This window comes from Trifolium pratense, linkage group LG1 (assembly GCF_020283565.1).
Source record: "Trifolium pratense cultivar HEN17-A07 linkage group LG1, ARS_RC_1.1, whole genome shotgun sequence".
Taxonomy (NCBI): domain Eukaryota; kingdom Viridiplantae; phylum Streptophyta; class Magnoliopsida; order Fabales; family Fabaceae; genus Trifolium; species Trifolium pratense.
In genome coordinates this window covers 4,865,388-4,888,704 of record NC_060059.1, presented here as the reverse complement: position 1 = coordinate 4,888,704, position 23,317 = coordinate 4,865,388, and the positions used below count along the sequence as shown (strand labels likewise).

At 37.4% G+C, this 23,317-nt stretch overlaps 4 protein-coding genes across 4 annotated transcripts; 3 read left to right on the top strand and 1 right to left on the bottom strand.

The window, feature by feature from the left end:
• Nucleotides 1-510: 510 nt before the first annotated feature.
• LOC123912700 lies at nucleotides 511-1,056 on the top strand. Its single transcript, XM_045963257.1, has one exon. It carries the CDS (start codon nucleotides 511-513, stop codon nucleotides 1,054-1,056), a length of 546 nt encoding a protein of 181 aa, XP_045819213.1.
• Nucleotides 1,057-11,673: 10,617 nt separating this feature from the next.
• LOC123883041 (sugar transport protein 13-like) lies at nucleotides 11,674-14,202 on the top strand. The gene is made up of 4 exons (XM_045931739.1): nucleotides 11,674-11,964; nucleotides 12,288-12,738; nucleotides 12,846-13,137; nucleotides 13,387-14,202. The coding sequence occupies exons 1-4, from the start codon at nucleotides 11,832-11,834 to the stop codon at nucleotides 14,011-14,013; spliced, it is 1,503 nt and encodes a 500-aa protein (XP_045787695.1). The 5' UTR covers nucleotides 11,674-11,831; the 3' UTR covers nucleotides 14,014-14,202.
• Nucleotides 14,203-16,316: 2,114 nt separating this feature from the next.
• Nucleotides 16,317-17,435, bottom strand: LOC123912668 (protein MAIN-LIKE 1-like). Its single transcript, XM_045963237.1, has 2 exons — nucleotides 17,283-17,435; nucleotides 16,317-17,063 (listed from the first exon to the last, which is right to left on the bottom strand). Exons 1-2 carry the CDS (start codon nucleotides 17,433-17,435, stop codon nucleotides 16,347-16,349), a joined length of 870 nt encoding a protein of 289 aa, XP_045819193.1. The 3' UTR covers nucleotides 16,317-16,346.
• A 1,035-nt stretch (nucleotides 17,436-18,470) lies between these two features.
• On the top strand, nucleotides 18,471-22,294 carry LOC123883033 (sugar transport protein 13-like). Its single transcript, XM_045931727.1, has 5 exons — nucleotides 18,471-18,705; nucleotides 18,913-19,235; nucleotides 20,469-20,593; nucleotides 20,810-21,101; nucleotides 21,379-22,294. The coding sequence occupies exons 1-5, from the start codon at nucleotides 18,573-18,575 to the stop codon at nucleotides 22,060-22,062; spliced, it is 1,557 nt and encodes a 518-aa protein (XP_045787683.1). The 5' UTR covers nucleotides 18,471-18,572; the 3' UTR covers nucleotides 22,063-22,294.
• Nucleotides 22,295-23,317: the final 1,023 nt, after the last annotated feature.

The window sequence follows — 23,317 nt, the reverse complement described above, 5'->3', positions numbered from 1 at the left end:
AAAACTGACCGCTTTTTGGAGTATGCTCGCAGCTTTCTTTTATTTACTTTTTTATCAACTGTTTTTGCTTCTTTTATTTGCTCGCCTTTTGTTTTGCTAACTGTTGCTCTGATTTGTGTAGGTACAATGACCAGTGGATCTGCCGCTCTCCGCAAAGCTCGTGCTGCTAAGAACAAGAGGGAGGCGAGCAGTGCTGCTACAACTTCTTCTGCCCCTCAGTCTCCCACAGCTTCTAACGTGGACCGCTCGAAGAGAACTCGACTGGAGGAGGAAACCTCTTCTCGTCAGGAGCATGTGGTTGTGGATCTTTCTGGCCAGGATGATCCTCCTCTCCCCGGTCCCCACAGGTTGTCTGCCGGTGTTCCTGCCGATGATTTTGTCCTTCCTCCACTCTATGCTCATAGCGAGCTACTGACCGGAGTTACCAAAGTGAAGATTAACCCAGCGGACGAAGCCATCCTATCGGATATGGGTCCTGAGGCTCTCCGTTCCGAGATAGCCGCCTAATCCATGGCTCTGCTCAAATTGGTCGAGGTAGCGACTTTTTTGAATGGTCGGGAGTGCAAGTACTTGGAGGAGAGGGACGAAGCTCGCAAGGAGTTGCCTTTGTTGCAGCGGAGGCTGGCAGAATCCGAGGCCTCCTGCGAGGTGTTCAGGGAGGAGCGCAAGACCCTCTCGGCCAATCTCAAGGAGGCGGAGGATAGGCTCAAGACGGTGTCTGAGGAGAGGGATAGTGCTGTGCAGAAGGCTGATGAGCAGAAGGTTTTGATTGGCGAGCTGGAAGGGAAGTTGGAGAGGCTCCAAGTCACCAGGGTTGTTGAAGATCGGGAGAAGGAGCTCGATCCTCAAGGGGAGTATGCTTCCTCCTCTCGTGCTGATTTGATCGCCAAGATCCAGGAGCTTGAGTCCAACATGGTGGCTGCTGCAGCTTTTAGTTTCAACAACGCAGTGGCTCAGCTCAGGATTCTCAACCCTAGCTTGATCGAGGAGGGTTTAGATGAGGAGAAGGAGGTGCGGGATGGAGCTATTGTTACTCCTGATGATGATGAAGTGTAAATTTGTTTTTCTTTCTTTATTTTGTCCGGGCGTTTGCCCTTCTGATGTAACCGACAATTATGGCCCTTCGGGGTCTTTAAATATCAGTACTTTAATTTATTCTCCTGCCTTTTCGCCTTTATCTCATATCTAGATTTAGGGTTTGTATGGCGATGCTTTTAATTTCCTCTGAATGTCGAATCGATCGTTTGTATGCTCGACGCTTTTAAGCTTATGCTTTGATTGTCTTTTTATTACGACGACCTGGACGCTTGCTGTCTTTTTGTTTGCGCTCGACCAATTTTGAGGTTTTTAACTTGATAATTTTCCAAACATTCTATACGCCGAACTACTCGTTTCTTCGCGCTAGTGTATGCATGGATGGTGGTCACCGTTGCGGTAGCTGGTACCGTTTGATGCCGGGCTTAGAAGGTGCGGGGAACCATTCTAAGTGTTTGGAGATGTTAATCCAAACTAACAACGAGGAGAGGGGCTGTTGTTAAGCTTTCCTCCTCGGGGTGTGAACATCCCATCGCGAGCTGGGGTTATACCGGGCGTGTACTATGACGATGGTGCTCCGTGGTCTAGAGCTTTCCTCGCCAACATCATCGAGCTCCAAACGTCTCGACTTTGTTTTATATTTTAAGATTCATGCCCGTACCTAAGCACTCCTCCGTTGTATAGGCGTGCTTCTCATGGGCGAAGACACAGCCTTCGTTGAGGGACGGTTTTGAACTTCTCTCAACTGTAGTATTGTTTGAGCTTTTCGGCATTCCAAGGTCGAGGAATTTCTTTTCCGTAAAGATCTTCCAAATAATAGGCACCGTTCTCGGTTTTGGCTCGAACACGATAAGGTTCCTCCCAATTTGCCGCGAGTTTACCCTCGCGAGAATCTTTTTGGTTGCGTCGGAGTACTAGTGTCCCAACGTCAAATTCTCGCTTGATGACCTTTTTGTCATGCCGTTTTGCTATTTTTTGTTTCAAAGTAGCTTCTCGGAGGGCTGCGCCGTCTCGGAGTTCTTCCAAGAGGTCGAGCTCCTCTCTGAGCATTTTGTGGTTGTCTTCCCCTTCAAGGGGTACTTCCGTTCGGAAGGATGATGCTCCGGTTTCTACTGGAATTACGGCCTCTGTTCCGTACGTCAGTCGGAAGGGCGTTTCTCCCGTTGTAGAATGTGGAGTGGTTCGGTAGGACCAGAGTACGTTGTGTAGTTCTTCTGTCCATTTTCCCTTTGCTTCATCCATCCTTCTTTTGAGTCATCGTAGTATAACCCTATTCGCAGCTTCGGCTTGGCCGTTCGTTTGAGGGTGTTCGACAGAGGTGAAATGTTGGGTTGTACCTATTTTTGCCATGAATTCTCGCACTTTCTTGTCCGTGAATTGAGTCCCGTTATCTGTAATAACAACTTGAGGGATCCCAAATCTTGCAAGTATGTTGCGTTTAAAAAATCGCAACACATTGAATGTAGTGATATTGGCGAGAGGCTCGGCCTCGAACCATTTTGTGAAGTAGTCGACAGCTACTATTAAGTATTTATTTTGTTCTGCTGCCGTTGGAAATGGTCCTAAGAGATCCATCCCCCACCAAGAAAACGGCCACGGGGACGATAGCGTTTTTAGCTCGTTTGGAGGGGCCAAGTGCATATCCCCGTGACGTTGGCATTTGTCGCATTTTTTGACATGCTCTTTTGCGTCTGCTTGCATGGTAGGCCAATAGAATCCCGCTCGCAAGGCTTTTCTGGCCAAGGAGCGTCCACCAATGTGCTGACCGTTTACTCCTTCGTGGATCTCGCCGAGGATCGAGGCTACCTCGCTTTCCTCGACACACCTTAGTAGAGGGATGGAAAATCCTCGGCGGTACATTTTTCCATTTAGGATTACGTATGCGCAGGCTCTTCTTTTAACCTTAGCTGCCTCCTTCTTGTCAAGTGGGAGGTTTCCGGTATTCAAAAATTCGAACACGGGTGTCATCCAGCTGTCGGCGTTGATTTCACATATCAGGAATACCTCGGTGGGTTTCACTATACTTGGTTTGGATAGCGTTTCCTGAATAAGCGATTGATTTCCGCCCTTCTTTTTCTTAGTGCTCGCGAGCTTTGATAAAATATCTGCTCTTGCATTGTGTTCGCGAGGAACGTGCTTGACTTCGGTTTGTCTGAATTTGGTTAATTTTTCTTTGATCAAGTTTAAGTATTCCGTGAGTCGCTCGTCTTTTGTTTGGTACTCTCCGTTTATTTGTGATGCGACGAGTTGTGAGTCCGTGAATATCTTAATTTCCTCGGCTTCCATATCCTGAGCCAGCCTTAATCCTGCCAGGAAGGCTTCGTATTCGGCTTGGTTGTTTGTGGTTGGAAAGGCGAGTTCGAGTGAAACTTCTATGAGCGCTCCTTCACCGCTTTCGAGTATGATACCTGCACCACTCCCTTGTGGATTCGAGGATCCATCTACGAAGATGGTCCATTTGTTTTTGTCCGGGGTAGATGGTGTGGTCATCTCGGCTATGAAGTCTGCTAGCACTTGGGCTTTTAAAGCCTTTCTGCTTTCGAAAAAGATTTCGAATTCGGACAACTCGAGCGACCATTTTAGCATTCGTCCTGTCATATCCGGCCTCGCAAGGAGTTGCTTAATCGGTTGATCAGTTCGAACCACGATGGAGTGAGCTAAGAAATAGTGTCTTAGCTTCCTCGCGGCCATGACTACTGCTAAGGCCGTTTTTTCAATCTGTAAGTATCGGAGTTCTGGTCCTTGCAGAGCCTTACTCACAAAATAGACGGGTTTTTGCCCTTGCTCGGTTTCTCTTATGAGAACGGCGCTAATGGCCTCCGATGCTACGGCGAGGTAAAGGTATAGGGTTTCCCCTTCGTTGGGTCGCGTTAGGACTGGGGGTTCGGATAATGCTCGTTTTAAGTGTTGTAGCGTGTCCTCGCATTCCTTTGTCCATTCGAATGCGGATTCTTTTCTAAGTAATTTGAATAAAGGTAGCGCGTGTTGAGCGGATTTTGCGACAAAACGAGATAAGGCTGTGAGCATCCCATTTAATGATTGTATTGATTTCTTTGAGTCCGGCGTGGGAAATTCAAAGAATGCTCTGCATTTATCGGGGTTAGCTTCGATTCCTCTTTCGGTTAAGTAAAACCCGAGGAATTTCCCAGCTTTTACGCCGAACGTGCATTTTTCAGGATTGAATCTCATGTTATACTTTCTCGCTTGGTCGAATACTCTTTTTAGATGGGCTGTATGATCGACTTCCTCTTCGGATTTGACGATCATATCATCCATGTAGACTTCGAGCATGTCACCGATTTCATTATTGAAGACTTTGTTCATCATCCTTTGGTATGTGGCGCCTGCGTTTTTAAGCCCGAAAGGCATTACGTTGTAATAATAATTACCGGATTCGGTCATAAACGTTGTTTTCTTTTTATCGATTTCAACCATTTTTATTTGATTATAACCCGAGTACGCGTCCATAAACGATAGTAATTTAAATCCTGATGAATTATCTACTAGTTTGTCTATGTTAGGTAAAGGGTAAGCATCTTTAGGGCAAGCCCTATTAAGATCGGTATAATCAACACACATGCGCCATTTTCCATTCGATTTCTTAACAAGTACAACATTGGATAGCCAGGTGGTATACCTAGCTTCCGAAATGAAATTTGCCTCGAGGAGGTCTTTTACAGCTTTTTCAGCAGCCTCCGCTTTTTCGGGAGACTGCTTCCTACGCCGCTGAACAACGGCACTAGCCCTAGGATCTAAAGTCAACTGGTGACAAGCGACCTCAGGGTCGATACCAGGCATCTCTGCAGCGCTCCAGGCGAACAGTTCAGCATTGTCCTTAAGGCAGGCGATCAGCTGCTTTTTGACCAAGTCGGGGAGCCCAGTTCCAATCTTGATCCCTTTGAGGGGGTCTTCGCCCAAGGGCACCAGCTCGAAATCTCCGTCCGGAATGGGGCGGTAGATTTTCTTTTCAGCATCGGTGAGGTCCTTCTGTTTCTCTTCTTGATGCTCCTTTTTTGTGAGTCGAGCATCGATGTCGACGGATCCTCCAATAGTGTTTACCCCCGGATTTTTCTTTTCGGTTTTCTTAGGGGTTGCCACGGTGCTCAGATTTTTCGCCGCGGCCTCAAAGCATCTCCTCGCAGCAGCTATGTCGCCGTTGATGGTGGCGACCTGGCCATCCAGCGTGTAGTATTTCAGCTTCAAGTGGACGGTGGACGACACAGCAAACAGCTCCGCTAAAGTAGTTCTGCCGATGATGCAGTTATACAGCGAGGGACAGTCGACGACCATGAATTGCGTCCTCACGGATTTCATAGCCTTTTCCTCGCCGAAGGTGACGATGAGGTCCACATATCCCCAAGGCTTGGTAGTTGACCCGTTGAACCCTTGAAGGTCGGGTCCTACATAGGGAACCAAGTTTTTCTCCGATAGCTGTAAAGTTTTGAATAGCCCCGAGTACATCACGTCGCACGAGCTTCCCTGATCAACGAGGATGCGGTGGACGTCGAAGTTCGCCATGCGAGCCCTCACCAACAGTGGTATCTGATAGTTTGGCGAGCCCCCAGGGACTTCTGATTTGTAGAAGGCCAGCGGATCGGAGTCTCCCTCAGGTTTGGAGACGGTGATGGGAGTCACTAAGCAAACGTTTTCCAGCTCCTCGAACTTTCTTTTCACCGATCCGAGGGTGATTTTGTTTAGGCCTCCCCCTGTTATCACCAGTGCTTTTGGGAAGTTTTCCCATGAGCCATTTAGGTGGGCGTTGAAATGCCTCATGAGTGCTCCCTCGTCTGACCCCGGGGATGGGAGTGGAATTTCCGGTGCGGAGATGGCAAGCGCCTGAGGGACGATGCCTCTGTTTTCCTGCTCGGGAACATCAATGGCCATTGCGACCTCTTGAGGTTCCCGCCGTTGTTGTTGTTGTTGTTGTTGTGCTTGTTCGTCGTTCTGAACGTATCTTCGGGCATAACCCTTTTGTATCAGAATCTCGATGGCATCTTTTAAGTGGACACAGTCCTCAGTGACGTGTCCATGGCTTTTATGATAGCGACAAAATTTCGTCCTATCAGTATTTGCCTTCATGGGCTGCTGTCTTGGGAAGTGGATCCCAGCCTTTTTGAAGTCCGCAACGGAGACTTCGGCGAAAATGCGATCTCTTGACGCATTCAGTGGAGTGTATGTTGTGAATTTTCCCCGAGGAGGTTTGGAATCTTTAATCCTTTCCTCCTTTTGCTTTTCGCTACCTCTTCGCGAGGTTCCAGCTTCATCCTTTTCATGGTTCCTGGTTTTTTCTTGACTTTTAGGCATTCTTAGATCTTTGGCCCTCTGTTTCTCCTCGTAGGCAATGTACTTCTTCGCCTTTTCGAAGAATGCATCCAGCGTCTTCGGCTCTTCGATACCGACAGCTTTAGTAAAGTCACTGTCCGGATGTAATCCCCTGTCGAGGAGATACAGCTTCATGCTCTCCCCGACCTTCACTTCTACGGCTGCTTTGTTGAACCGTTCGAGGTAGGCCCTTAGGGGCTCGTTCTCGCCTTGGATAATGGCTTCGAGGGTTGCTTCAGTTTTTGGGTGACGCCTCGAGGAAGTAAAGTGAGCCCGGAAGCGGGCGCACAGGTCCGACCAAGAGTCTATGGATCCTGGCGCCAAGCTCTTGTACCAAGCCATAGCGCCTTTCCTCAGAGTCGTGGGAAAGAGCTTACACTTGATAGAGCCTCGTACATTTCTGTACTCGAGGAGAGCTTCAAGATTTTCGATGTGCTCGTCCGGATCTATCGAGCCATCGTAGGTATCCATTGCCGGTGGTTTCTCGAGTCCGACCGGCAGGGGGAGTTCTCGGATCCTTCGGGAGAGGGGGCCTTGGTGACTGTCCCTTTCTTCCGGGGATCGGTTCCTTTGGCGGCGAGGAGGGTTGTCCCTTCTGGGGGAATGTCTCCTCGGTGGGGTGGAGTTTCGAGATATCGCCTCGTTTCTCCTTGGGCTCGACCTCCTTTCGCTTCTGTGGCGAGGTGGTGAGCGTGACCTGGAGTAGGTTCTGCTCCTCACAGGTGTGGGTGAACGGCGAGCTGGGCGAGCTTGCGCCGTGACCCTCGATTCAGCAATTGCGTCGATGCGACGGCTTTGCTGCTCGAGCCTTTGATTCTGCTGCTCGTATCGCTGGTTCTGCTGCAGTAATAAGTCCGACTGGCGGTTGATTGCATTGACCAGTGCAGCCATCATTTCCTGCATGGGGACGCCCGGTGGGATAGCCACTGCCGGAGTCGCCTGTGGCGGGGTAGCCACAGGGATCTGCGGTTCTTCTGGGTTGTAGGGCTCGTAGTGTGCGTCTTGCCCTTCTTGGCCATCTTCCGTTACGGAGGCGAACTGGCCGTCCAGCGGGTGGTACGGCGCGTAGTCCATTGGTTGAGCGTTGTTCTCCGCCACGTGCTCCGGGATTTGATGGTTGTTAACGCCAGCCATTGGTCGTGAAGGAGGTGTTTTGAAGGAAGTTTAGTTTTTGGTTTGGTTAAACAGGGAAACTAGTCCCCACAGACGGCGCCACTGATCGTGTTGACCAGAATGATGCGACTTCGCCGGCGTTTGCGGTGGTTGAGAGCGTTGAGACCCCTGTTGAAGCGGAGGGGGGTTGTGTACCTGCAGGCACTCCGACGCTCAAGTCAGTTTGTGTTTGTAGAGGTTTTCTTAGCTAAATAATGTGTACCTTGCAAATGAAGTGGAGATGCATATATATAGCCCCCAGCGCTGGGCTAAGGCCCTTGATGGCATTAATGGCCATCAAGTGGCTGCCGGAAAACGGCTTGGAGGCCTTGATGTGCAGTAAATGCTCATCATTCCGGTTTTCGGCCGTTACAATACGTAAGAGTATCAGACCGTTAGGACGTGCTCGGATGGTCTATGTGTTCGACACCCTCTGACGCTCGAGCTCTGAGCTCGGCCCAGAACATATATAGAATCGGAGAAAGTATTCATATCAGATGTTTAGTATATTTATTGAATACTAGTATATTTATGGATAAAGTCAATTGTATCTTATAAATGTAAAAAGTAATAGATAAGCATCATATCATTATAAATATTTTTTTTATAAAAGGTATTCAAAGGAGTAATTTAAAAATTTGACTTTTTATGACAATCGATTTTTTTTAGTCAAGTCGGACTTGAATTTCACCTAATTTAAGGTGAATAAATGAGAGAACGAGATTCAAATTTTGGTTCATGTAATCCTTATTAATTTAATTATGCTCACAGAGACCTGACTATTCGCATTAACTTTTGTCAAAAGTTAAAAAGAACTTATTTAAATTATAAGTTAAAAAAAATTATCATTAAACTAACACTTCAAACGGGTGTACAAGTGCACAGTATATATAGTTTTAGCAAAAACTATAATATAATTGTGGTAATAATTTATTATTTGTTTTTTTAAAATAAATAAATAAAATACTCTATTTTAGGGCTAGTTTGACATAACTTTTTTAGGCTTACAAGCTTTTTTAATCATAAAGCTAGAAATAATAGTTTTTTAACTAAAGTTAAAATTGTTTGCTAAATCTTATTTTTTTTATAAAAAAAGTTAAAAGTTGTTGTTTTTTATTATAATAGAGTTAAAAGATATATTATAATTTTTCCTAAAATATAGAAACTGTTTTTTTATTATTATTATTATTATTATTATTATTATTATTATTATTATTATTATTATTATTATTATTATAGCTTTTGTTTGACCTAACTTCTTATATTTTAAGTAAAAAAAAGCTAGGCTAAACAGGACCTTAGAGTTAGAATGAGTAACATATTTTGAAAAAATAATCTTCGAATGAATGTCACTTTTTTTTGTTTTTTTGAAGAAGAATGAATGTCACTTTTGATCTAGAGTATAATTTATTTTTCAATTATATTTTTTAGTTAATAATAATATGGTTAATATGAAGTATAAATTTATTTTTTTTCGACCGAGATATTTTTATCCATAAATTGAACATAAGACCCCTACTTAAGGTCCAAATTTATTACTGTATGATTCAAACCATTTTGTTGTTGGTAATATGTTCCACTTTTCGTCAAAAAAAAAATGTTCCACTTTGAATTTATGCTAAACAAACACTATATCAAGACTTTATAAGATTAGTGTAGTAAAAAGAAATCAAAAAGATTAATTTAGTAAAAATTATCGATGTTTTATTTATTTATAGTTTTTCTTTTAATATGTATGAAATAATTAAGATACTATATCACTCATTGTGTGACAGAGGAATAATACGTATGATACTTTTTTCTCTTGACCAAAATCTATCTTTCTTTCCATTCTGATATGTGAAGGCTGTTCGTGCATTGTATCTATTCAAACGGTGGCAAATCAATACATATTGCTAAATAGCTTACTATACCATACAATACATATTCGATGTTATAGAATCCGCGAAAATGTGTAATTATCCAATTAATTAATATAAAGAGATGAGACTAGTTGGTTTTAATCCTCCACTTAAATCAGGTACCTTGGATCTTTACTATCTTTTCTATTGTTCCAAAAGCTGAGATTGGGTCGACTTTCCTTTCTTAACCAGACTCAAGAGAAGTTAGAAGTCAAAGAAACTTTGGTGCCTAGTTAAAGCAAGTCATTTACTTTCTTGGCCAAAGGGTAAGCGGATGAGTCAATTCCATCTTTTCAGTTTGACACTTTCGAATGATTGTGTTTAACATCCTAGCGGGGTGCAGGACAAACGAGGAAATAAAGAAGAGTTATATATGGTACAACCACACAAAACAGCATTGATCATCCAATCATAGAAACTCAACCAACTGTAAACGCAATCTTAATGCATTACGGGATAAAGAAATAACGGATCTTTACTACCTCGACTCTCACTCATTTGGTGGAACAACTCCCTGAAATAGCGAGAGAAGCCGAAGAAAAGCAGGGTCTCCCATTTAATACCCTTTTGGAACCATCCCTGCATATAAATGTATTAAACTACACTTTTATAACCCTCTAACTTTCACAACTTGTCATTTTAGCCCCATAACAACACCTTTGACCCCCTAACTCTAGCTTGTTTTGCAAAAGGCTGATCTTCATTGATTTTGATCAAGTCAACGCACACATGGATAATGACTCACATGTGAGTCAATGTCCATCAGTGCGTTGACTTGGTCAAAATTACTAGAGGGTCAACCTGTTGCAAAATGAGCTAAAGTTAAGGAGCCAAAAATATTATTATAAAAATTAAAAGGCTAAAATTGCAAATTTATGAAAGTTAAGAGTCAAAAATCCAATTTAATCTATAATATACTTATGTATAAACTAACATAATTTTTTTTTATTTAAAACTCAGAACTATAGCGTACTACCCAAACTCATCATCACTAGACCAAACCTAGTAGCTTAATGTAATTTAATTTAAGTTTACTATTGTTTTAAGACAATTTACAATATAAAAAAAAATCAAAATTAGTCCTATGCAAGATTTTAATTGAACTTAAGATTTAAGTTGAATATTTATTTTTATCTAAAAATAAGAGTCAAACATTTATAATAATATGATGGTTATGATCGATGAACGGTATAAACCAATGTTTTAAAAATCGAATCGAAAATTGAATTGATGAGACCTCTGATTTATAGTTTAATCGATTCAATCAGTTAATAAATAAATAAATGTATTTTTTAAGTATTACTCCCTCCGGTCCTAAGGGTCCGTTTGACCCAACTTTTTTTAGAGCTTATGCAATATAAATTAGGTTTTATGCAATTTTATAAGTTCACGCTAGTGAAAATTGTAATTTTATAAGCTATTATATCATAAACTACCTCGACAAACTTATAATAATATATAAAAATTGCATAAGCTATTTGCATAAGCTCTAAAAAAAGCTGGGCCAAACGAGCTCTAAATATAAGAGACAATCAACTTTTTAGATTAATTGATAATCCAATTTATCTAGTCTATAACATAGACCAAATATATTAGATTGTCAATGAATCTAAAAAGTGGATTTTCTCTTATATTTAAGACCGGAGGGAGTATAAGAGTATGTTTACAAAAAAGTATGAGTACAAAATTACATCATAGCCCAATACATTAGACCCAATATCTTGAATACGGTTAAAGCCCTAACTTTTCAATATATATTACTTTTTTCCATTCCTTTTTAAGTGTCACTTTAGACTATTGTACACACATGAATGCACAACTTTGATCGGTCGTGAAAATTTAGAAAATATTCGTCGTTATATATATATATATATATATATATATTAATAAAAATTTATTAGTCTAAGTGAATTTTAATTATACTTGTAACCAAGCAAGTGTGTGTCTCATATTATCCAATTGAACTAGTCTATCATATTGTTAATTAACTGCTAGAAAGTTGCTCTCCCATTTCACAGCTACTGTTATTCTCTATTATTAGATATAACTTGTTGAATTATGTCTATAATTAGTTCTAATTAACAAGTACGTAATTTGTTTTATCCATCCACGTAATGATCTAAAGACTTGAGTTGTTTTTTTCAACGTCCTTCACTTATCTCTTCCATCATTAGTGGATTAAATATAGAACTAAGTTGTATATAAATATTGCTAATCATTCACTTGAAATTTTATCAGAAAAACGTGCCTTTCTGATCTTTACATTAATTTTCAATTTCAATCAATCTCCATAACTTTAAAGAAAGCTTGAGAGTTTGATAACAAAGAGATCAATCTGGCTACGGTGATTCATTCATTTAAACAAATACAGAAAGAAAATCACGCAGTTTCTTTAGGTGAAGAACGAACATTTAAGCCAATATGGCTGGTGGATCATTTACAGGGTCTACAAGTGATGTCGAGTTTGAGGCTAAGATCACATTTGCTGTCATAATCTCTTGCATTATGGCAGCCACTGGTGGTCTTATGTTTGGTTATGATATTGGTATTTCAGGTACATTTTTTCCTTGACACGAAAGCGTGTTAGTATTTCACACTGAAGCATGCATGCAGTTACATGTTAATGTCGTATCGTATCTGATGTCTATGTCTGTGTAAGCTTCACAGATTTACTAATTTACATAAGAATCATATATCATTTTGTAAATATTATTTCAAATACATAGCTCAGTCGGTAGCAACCAGTGACATTATTTGCAATTCAGACCCCAGATTTTTCACTTCTCGATATTTAAAATGTGTGGATCAAACCACTCGATTACTTGACCAATTTTTATTTTATGATATATTTAATCTAATGTGAATGAATGAATGCAGGGGGTGTGACATCAATGCCTAGTTTCTTGCATGAGTTTTTCCCAGATATATACAAAAGGACACAAGAAGAACATGTGGTTGAAAGCAACTATTGCAAGTATGACAATCAAAAGCTTCAATTGTTCACATCCTCTCTTTACCTTGCTGCCTTGGTAGCTTCCATGGTTGCATCCCCTGTAACCAGAAAACTTGGACGCAAACAAACTATGTTGTTTGCTGGACTTGTTTTCATTGTTGGCACTGCCTTAAGTGCCTTAGCGCGCACCCTCGCCCTCCTCATTTGTGGAAGAATCTTACTTGGTTGTGGTGTTGGTTTCGCCAATCAGGCTGTGCCAGTGTTTCTATCTGAGATTGCACCAACCAGAATTCGTGGAGCACTTAACATTATGTTCCAGCTGAACATTACCATAGGAATTTTCATAGCAAATCTTGTTAACTGGTTTACATCAAAGTAAGTTTAATTTGATTAATAATCTTCATATAATAACAATATTTTAAATTAATTTAAAATTTTGAACTAGACTCTAAAATAAATAACTATTTAATTTTGGAAAACAGAATGGAAGGTGGATATGGGTGGAGAGTATCATTGGCTGGAGCAATCATTCCAGCTGTTTTGCTTACAGTGGGATCTCTCATAGTGGATGATACTCCCAACAGTCTCATTGAAAGAGGTTTTGAGGAACAAGGAAAAGCTGTTCTAAGAAAGATTCGCGGTGTCGAAAATGTTGAGCCTGAATTTCAAGATATTCTTAAAGCTAGTAAAGTCGCTGTTGAAGTCAAGAGTCCATTCAGGGACCTTGCTAAGCCCCACAACCGTCCTCCATTGATCATCGCCCTCTGCATGCAGGTAACTACATACTCAGTAAACCGCTGAAACTCTCAAATTATGGTCCATTCAATTAGTTCAATCGGTTCAACTACGGTTGAATCAGATGAGAAAACTATAACCAATACTAGTCAGAGGTCCATTTTTAACATTTGGGGCCGGGCCTCCAAATAGTCAGAGCTGACCCTGTATATAACTAGCTACATAGTAATATAGTAGTAATTGATTTGATCACTGTTCTAACAATTTTTTTAATTTGTTTTGGTAAAGCTCTTCCAACAATTCACCGGCATCAATGCAATCATGTTCTACGCGCCAGTGTTGTTCAACACATTGGGTTTCAAGAGTGATGCTTCACTATACTCATCAGTGATCACAGGAGGTGTGAATGTACTATGCACCTTAGTGTCTGTCTATTCAGTGGACAAAGTTGGAAGAAGAGTGTTACTATTGGAAGCATGTGTACAAATGTTTGTGTCACAAGTTGTAATTGGCATAGTACTTGGAATGAAACTACAAGATCATACAGATGATTTAAGCACAGGTTATGCCATGTTAGTTGTGGTTATGGTATGCACATTTGTTGCATCTTTTGCTTGGTCATGGGGTCCACTTGGTTGGTTAATTCCTAGTGAGACATTTCCATTAGAGACAAGATCAGCTGGACAAAGTGTGACAGTGTTCACAAACATGTTGTTCACTTTTGTTATCGCTCAAGCTTTCTTATCCATGTTGTGTTTATTTAAGTTTGGAATATTCCTATTTTTCTCAGCTTGGGTTTTTGTTATGGGTATTTTCACTGTGTTTTTGATTCCAGAGACAAAGAATGTACCTATTGAAGACATGGCTGAGAAAGTGTGGAAACAACATTGGTTCTGGAAGAGATATATGTATTGAAATACATTAAAGGCCTCTTTATATGCATGGAAGTGGAAGCATGTTCTAAAATTATGTAATGTTACTCAAATAAACATGTATCATATTTTTTCATATTTTATCCTCTTCCATGTACATCTTTATTCTTTATACTTTCTTGGTATATAGAATTATGAAATAAAATTTCTCTGTACGTTGATAATATTTTTACACATTTGTTACATTTTATTTGATGTTTGTTATGTAGAAATATTAAAGAAAGCATGTTATAAAAATTTGAAAAATAAAACTAGCACAAATATCAAATATGAAAATCTAATATGGCTATAATTACAACCGGACATTTTCACGTAGAAAACACACGGAAGAAGATTCATTCCCCATCACGATTTGGATTTCTTAAAGTAATAATTTCCTACCTTTTCTACATTTAGACAAAATTTTAGGGTATACGATACTAAAAATCTGGATTAAATACATTTATATAAAAAAAGTATTTTGGGAACATCTATATAAAATGGACACATTAAGAACATGATTTTATAATCTCTAACTCAAATGACATGATGCAAATTTTCACATTTATTAATAGGAAAATTGAAATTGAAATTCATACCAAAACCCAAACACATGATTATATGACAATTGAAATTCATACTAAAAATATTCTTAATAATTAAATATATATTCAGTCAATTTTCAGGAATACATAACAATTTTGCTTTTGCACGATAAATAAAATAAAAGTGGAATGCTATGGTAGTAAGTAGTAACATCATATTCTTTTAGTAAAAATGATCTATCATAAAATAATTTTTTAAAGTAAAACGATGTAAGATTTTTGTACTATAGAGTTTATGAATGCAAAAATACAAAATCGGCATTGTCAGAGGCAGAGACAGACAGGGGCGCCCAAAGAATTTGATATCCAAGGTAAATTAAACTTACTCAAATCAGTGTCTAGTTTTGTTTTCTATCTTAAACTAAAAATAACACTTCAAAATAAAATAAATAGTATCACTATAATAAAAGCTATTGAAGCTAAACTGAAATATAGACGTTCTAGTTAGATTATAACTGACTCTATTAATTTATTTTCTAATGAAAATTAGATTGTAAGCACGGGATGAAATAAGAGACTTGCAACCGGTTAAAACAATGCTTAGTATATTAACATAAGGGGTATGAGTTTGCACCAGAGTGTTGGTTGTTCCGAAAACAAACGCCTATGATAAAGCACTTGTCAACTCGAAAAAGAGCACAATCAACACTACACTTTAGCCGATGGTTGGCTTCACCCCAAGAGATATTTTAAGCCAAAGTAGGGGTTCTTCGAGGGTCATATTGCACAAATTGTAGTCACATATTGTATGGTAAAGAAGAAGATAGAAGAAAAAGAAGAAAGGTAATAGAAAATTAGTTATTGGTGAGTGCATTGTATTTGATTCAATAGACCTCCAAGATCCAATAAAAAGATCAATCGGTTAAAATTAAATATATTAATGAGGTTTTGGTTACACTATTGGTCCACCATAACATTTGAGGTTAACAATTAATGAAAAAAGATAACTTGATAGGTGGAGTTAAGAGACATAACAATTAGTTAGCGTGTGGATTTCCTGCTGTCAATATTGACGCAGTTTTCACGCGGTAGTCATTTATGACCGTTTGATCTGACATGTACGGCTGTGATTATTTTCACTAATTTTATTACTTTATCAATTTAAACCGTCTGATCAACAATCAACAACTGAGATCGAAAACCGCGTGAAAACTGTGTGCTTTTCGACTGTAGCAAATCTCAATCCAATTAGTTATAAGATTAACATGAAACTAATAAGTGAATTAAGAGACTAATTATTCTAACATACTTTTAAACAGGGCACATGTTAAAGGTAGCTATAAATAAAAATTTTACATTAAATGATATGAAAAAAATTAATTTTTAAAAAAGTAAAAAGCACTAGTTCTAAAAAAAGCATACTACATCTAGCTCCTTAATATGTGCAGGATATAAATGTTAACATTTTTCTTCAAATAACAGGAAAATTTTTTTTCCTACCCCAACAATCTTCACTTTACCCCAACATTTTTTTAAAAATACCCAATATACCCTTATTAAAAATTAATATATTTTAAAAAAACAATTTTTGTCGTATTATACTGTTCCGGTAGAATTTTTATCCTCACGAAAAACTGTTCCGGTAAGCAATTATCCAACACTGTTACAAAAAAGTAAAAAAAGAAAATTGTTAACAACGCAACAAAGAGAAAAGAAAATTAAATTACGCAATAAAGATAAAAACAAAATTTAATTGCACAGCAAAGAGAAAAAAAATTTAATTACGCAATATTTAAATTATGTCTTTGTAGTGAGTGTCGCATACCTGAAGAAGTGTCGCATACCCTGCAAGGGCCCTCGTAGAAAACATGGATGCATCGTTCAAGTTATCGTATAAACAAACTAATGCAATATTGGCCCACGAATATGTATGGACTGCAGACAAATCACTAAACAGAAGTAGCCATTTGGCATCCACACGTGTATAACTCTTATCGGCCAGAATGGTAGATCCCACCAACATCAACATCCATGCCCTAGCTGCGCAGTCATATTTCCCGTAGAAATTGGCATTCCTATTATAACTCTCATATAGCCACTGCTGTGAAAAATAACCACCCCTCTGCGCTACAGTCTCTCGCAATGCAAATTCATACTCCTCTCCTAACAACTCAACTGCAAGTTCCGCAGCTTGTTCTTGAGAAACTGATACAGGAGTATAAAACTGACCCCTAACAGGTAGATGCAGAAGACATGCCACATCGTCCAAAGTAATAGTCATCTCGCCGAACGGCATGTGAAATGACGATGTCTCAGGGTGCCACCTCTCAACAAATGCGGATATAAGCTGCGGATCGGTAAATTTCAAGCTAGTCCGCTCAAGCCAGCACAACCCCGAAATATTCAACCACCCTTGAATAACTTGAGGATGGTGATCAGGAATCCTGTCAGCTAACTTTCTTCCTAAAGATACTATTCGTAGCTCAATTTTGTCACCTTCGACACGTTCCTACATATATTTAATAAAAAAACATTGTGAATAATAAATTAGACCGGATAATTGGATGCATATCATAAGACATTGAAAATGAACTATAATAATATTTTAACACTAAATTTGTATGTAAAATAAGGATTTAACAGTTGTAACGAGAGTATAAACAATACAAATTAAAAAAAAATGATCAATATAACTTAACAAATAATAACAAAAAAAACAAAGTAGTACCTGACCAAACCATACATGACGAGCAACATGATGCTCGTATCGAGTCAAAAGACTCGTATCGATCGGCCCTCCAAGCCAAGCCTGCTGCACAGCCTGCTGCTCAGCCTCCTCCTCAACCTGCTCCTCAACCTGCTCCTGATGCACTGGCGGCATCTCATCGTCTTCCGGCTCCTCCTGATGTGGCCGAGACTCTCCGCGTCCTCTGTTATGCCTAATTCTACCGTCTCCTCTTCTTGTACGCACCACTGAAAAAAAAAAAAAATTTTAAAAAAAAAATTCACTGTGAACCGGTACACTTTTTAAAAAGTGTACCGGTATGTAATATGATACGCAGAAATCGTCTTTACCGGTACACTTTTTGTCAAGTGTTCCGGTATGAATATTCATACCGGTACACTTGAAAAAAAGTGTTCCGGTATGAATATGCATACCGGTACACTTTTTTTCAAGTGTACCGGTATGAATATTCATACCGGAACACTTGTTTTCAAGTGTACCGGTAAGGAAATCGAACCGGCACACTTCGAAAAAGTGTACCGGTATGTAAAATTGTACTTACTCGCTCAAATTCGCCGAACTCACACCGGAACACTTTTTTGACTAGGGTAAATAATGATTTTTTTTTTCCAGTTTTACATTATATATGAGGGTATATTTGTCATTTCAAATAGGATTGTTGGGGTAAAGTGAAGATTGTTGGGGTAGGAAATTTTTTTTTCAAATAACAGTATAACATGGAGTGTTTTCTTTGGGACCAGAGGGTAGGTTTTTTTTTTTTTTTGTGTGTGTGAAATGATTTTTAAATTAATAATTAGACTCACGTATTTTAAGTGTAGATCGAGAAACGGAAAATTTGGAGTTTGAATTCTAATTTCTACAATAATATTTTTTATAACTATCAACTAAACATTGTTTGATTTTGTTTCCAATAACAATCTTCGTCTTCTTCTTTTCTTGGTACAAATCTTTCTTATTTACATATTGTCAAAATTTAATTTTCATATTTTATATTTTATATATGTCCATTTATTTCATAAGTTTAAATATTTCATATTTTAAAATTTTAAAGTTATCGTAAGAAAGCACACAAAAGGTTTACTAGTATATGATGTAATTTCATTCCTACTGCATTGTATTACTATCGATAAATCCAAAAATACATGGTAAATAAATAAGACATCACTTTGCACCATTTCCATAACCAAGAAAATATCATTCTCAATATCTAGTCACTCAATTCATCTAAAGACAACGGTAACTAATCATCAATCCACAGGAAGTAAAAAAACCATGACGGGAGGAGGTATTGCCGGTGGCGCCAACGACAGAGAGTTCGAGGCAAAGATAACTCCTATCATTATCATTTCATGCGCGATGGCTGCCACTGGAGGTCTTATGTTTGGTTACGACGTTGGAGTTTCAGGTACGCAAATAATCCCTTTATCAACAATTTTTTTGGTACAATTAACAAATTTATTTTTACTAACAACTTTTTAAACTTTTATAATTTAGTCATTAAGATATTATATTTAGGAACGAAAGATAGTCGCAGTATAAATATTTGAACATATAGCTAATGAAAATTTACCATATGATTGATAACGTGGTTGATTATAAATATTCTTTTAAGGTGGCGTGGCATCGATGCCACCCTTTTTGGAAAAGTTCTTTCCGAAAGTGTTTAGACAAACGGCAGAAGAAGGTTCGGAAAGTAACTATTGCAAATACGACAACCAAGGGTTGCAGCTATTCACTTCATCGTTGTATTTGGCGGGATTAACTGTTACCTTCTTTGCGTCTTATACGACTCGAGTACTAGGGAGAAGGCTCACAATGTTGATAGCTGGCTTCTTCTTCATAGCTGGAGTTAGTTTTAATGCAGCTGCTCAAAACCTTCTCATGCTCATCTTTGGTAGGATTTTACTTGGTTGTGGAATTGGTTTTGCAAACCAGGTTAGTGCTTCTATACATATGAGAAATATATATTTTTTATAAGCTTAATTATCTATAATTTGTTGCCTGCATTTTATAATCTTAATTAAGGTCAAATTTTTGCAGAAATAATTGTAAATTAGCTACTAATTAGTATCATTTTGATTAATAAGATTTATTCTCTTCTCAAATTGAAAAAAAAAATCATAATACACAAAGATATTTTTCCAAATTCAATTGAAAATTTAGTATTTATTTGGACTTATTATAGTAGTTGGGACCAAAATTAGTCACCCTAAAAAGTAAATTAAAGAACACAAATTTAAACTCAACTTTTTTGTGATCGAGTGGTTCTTGTATGAACACATCTGTATAGACAAAACCAATCAAAAGATAAAAGCAAACAGTAAGATAACCTCAACAAAATTATATTATCTTTTTCATATATATTATATATGATTATAATTACTTTATTGTATCCTAAACTTTCAATCAAAGGTATAGATCTAATAATCAATGGAAGGCAAAAATTTTATAAAACCTTTTGGTGGCAACTAGCAACTAATATAAGTTTCTTTTTTTCATAAATAAAAAATAAAAAATAGTGCTAATTTCCTTGGGCCTTTGCGAAAATAAATAAAGGTTTCCTTGGCACCCATAGAGTCTTAATTCGCCTTTAAAAAACATGGAATGGGATTGAATGCAGTCATACTATATGTAGTTACTAATTCATAATCGTCGTTACTGTAACGTTTTTTAGATGATATCTGAATTGTCCGATCAAAATCAGACGACTTGAAATCTATTAACTACGTTACTGTAACGTTTTTCGACTGCATAGAATTCGAGACCTAGAAAAAATATATTGGAGTAAAGGGAGATTATTTATGTTTCAAAGTATTCTTACTATTTGAAATTTATGAGTCGTGACAATTGTTGGAGACCACTTTGGGCATGGTCACATTTATATAAAATGATTAAAAAATATCTTGTTGGCTGAGTTCCATTCATTTGGCTTTTTTTTAAGCTATCTCTATCTTTTTTTAGTGATTACTTGGACCTTAGCTTTAATTCCTTAAAGTAATACTGAATGTAATACAAACGTTACATGATTATGGTCTAATTCAATTAATCAACTATTTAACTAATAGTTTAATATATTGATGTAAGAATTGAGGAGGAAAGTTCATAACATAAATTGGCTTTTGGAACTCACAAAATATTGTTTTTGTTGATTGAATTTGATGGAGACAGGCCGTGCCAGTTTTTCTTTCAGAGATTGCACCTTCTAGAATACGTGGAGCTTTGAATATACTGTTTCAGCTTGATATCACTCTTGGCATTCTCTTTGCTAATCTTGTCAACTATTTCACCAACAAGTAACTTCCTTAATTGCATTCTATTGCTTTGTTTTTCTATCTTATAGTATGTTTGGAATCCTATTTATATACACAACACAACTGCGAGATCTCAGATTTAAATTGGATGAAGATGTTCAGTCTAATAATATCGATGTTGTCGGTTATATATTTTGGCAGACATATTAGTTCCTTAGTTGGAAATAAATTATGAATTTATATATCTTGCAACAACAGATTCAAAGGTGGATGGGGTTGGAGGATATCTCTAGGATTGGGAGGTATCCCAGCATTACTCCTCACTTTAGGGGCTTACTTGGTAGTGGACACCCCAAATAGTCTCATTGAACGTGGTCATTTAGAAAAAGGAAAAGCTGTTTTAAGAAAGATTCGTGGCACGGACAATATCGAACCTGAGTTCTTAGAGCTTGTCGAGGCAAGTCGTGTTGCTAAAGAGGTGAAACACCCCTTCAGGAATCTCCTCAAGCGCAATAACCGACCTCAACTTATCATTTCCACTGCCCTAATGGTTTGTACTAACTGTCATGTTCACATTTTCCTAAACATATATTATATGATAGCCAAGGTTTTAAATCATGGTCGCAATCGTGTAACAATTCTTATTATTGCAAAGAATTGTACTAGTCAAATAAAATTTCAAAGTTAAAACGGCCGCAATTGCAATAGCAAAAAAAAACATAAAAAAACTATGTTGTCGCGGCCAAAATCGCGATTGTAGACCCTTTTTATAACCTTGTATTGAATAGTTGAATTAATGTTATTCAAATATGGTGATAAAAAAACAGATTTTCCAGCAATTCACCGGCATCAACGCGATAATGTTCTATGCACCAGTTCTATTCAACACATTAGGATTCAAGAATGATGCTGCACTTTACTCTGCAGTGATTACCGGTGCTATCAATGTGGTCTCAACTATAGTTTCAATATATTCAGTAGATAAACTCGGACGTCGAAAGCTATTATTAGAAGCCGGTATTCAAATGTTGTTATCACAAATGGTGATAGCAATTATACTAGGAATAAAAGTGAAGGATCATTCTGAGGAACTTTCAAAAGAGTATGCAATTCTTGTAGTTGTTATGGTTTGTATTTTTGTGTCAGCATTTGCATGGTCATGGGGTCCGCTAGCTTGGCTTATACCAAGTGAGATATTTCCATTAGAGACACGTTCTGCAGGACAAAGTGTAACAGTTTGTGTTAATTTTCTTTTCACTGCTGTTATTGCACAAGCTTTTCTTTCAATGTTGTGTTATTTCAAGTATGGTATCTTCTTTTTCTTCTCTGGTTGGATTTTGTTCATGTCTGTTTTTGTACTTTTTCTTGTCCCTGAGACAAAGAATGTTCCGATTGAAGAGATGACAGAGAGAGTTTGGAAGAAACATTGGTTTTGGAAGAGGTTTGTTGAAAGTGATTATCTTGAAGATGAAAAAGTAAGTGATGGAAATGATTTGGTTTCTCAGTTGTAAATTAGAGGAATTTATATATATATATAGTACTTATAATTAAGTTGTTTTGTTTTGTGAAATAAGTACATGGTTAGATTTGGTTATTACAACTAATTAACCAGAATTTATCATTTTCATTATGTTAAGTAGCTTTTGCTTGTAACATGTATTATTATTATATTGCTATGGCAATATTTATCATGTAATATTGTAATGCTTGTAAGTTTATGTTACTAAGTTTGTTTTTATATTCTCTCATTTATTTGTGTTGAATTGTTTCTAGAAATGAGTTTAGTACTATTTTAAGCTAGACAGAAACTTATTTGGTGGCTAAGAAATGTTTTATACGGCAGAGGAGTTTTGAAATATTGTGGTCATAGTTGAATTGAGTTGTTAATGTGGACTAACTCATCCAACAAAGTCCCAAAACCAAATTAGAAACAATAAGTAGTTTTGAAATGCACCTAACTGTCTTTTTAATCACTACTTAAAATTCATACATCTGTAAGATTCTGAACTTGAATTTTGATGGAGATGTAGAGCCTAATAATATAGGGCCCGTTTGTTTTAAATTTTAAAAAAATGGATTTTTTATTTATTTTTGAAAATAGATTTTTTAAAATTATTTTTCAAAATACTACAAGTTTTTTAATATTTCTAAATTGAAACACTAATTTTGATATCATATAACATAAACACACATTATTAAAGATCAAAACATAGTCAAAATCACAATTTTTCAAAATGTTGTATTTTAAAAATGATTTATATGAAAATCTATTTGAAATAGCTTCAAAATTAAGTGATTTTTTGAAATTTTGATATCCAAAAAAAGTTTCAAAAAAATGATCAAATACCTAAAAATGACATTTTAAAAAGAGTTTAATTGTTGTGCACCGTCGGTATATTTTTTTTTACACATACATCCAATGACGCGTTGCCACATCATTTAATGAATGTGACACATCATGTGTTTTTAATTACCATACATGATGTGTCGGTATATTATTGAACGCATGTGCAAAATAACTTTACACCGACGGTGCATATAAATTAAATTCTTTTAAAAATAACTATTCAAACAAAATATTCATTTGAAGCTTTTATAAAGAGTTTCTTTGTAAAAAAAATTTACACAAAATTATTTAATACTATAAGAATCTATTTTAAAAAAATCCATAACAAACATGTCCATAATACCGATGAATTTGTACTTTTAATCGACTCCAATTAGATATAATTTTTTATTATTTGTTCTTTAGATTGTAGAAAAAAG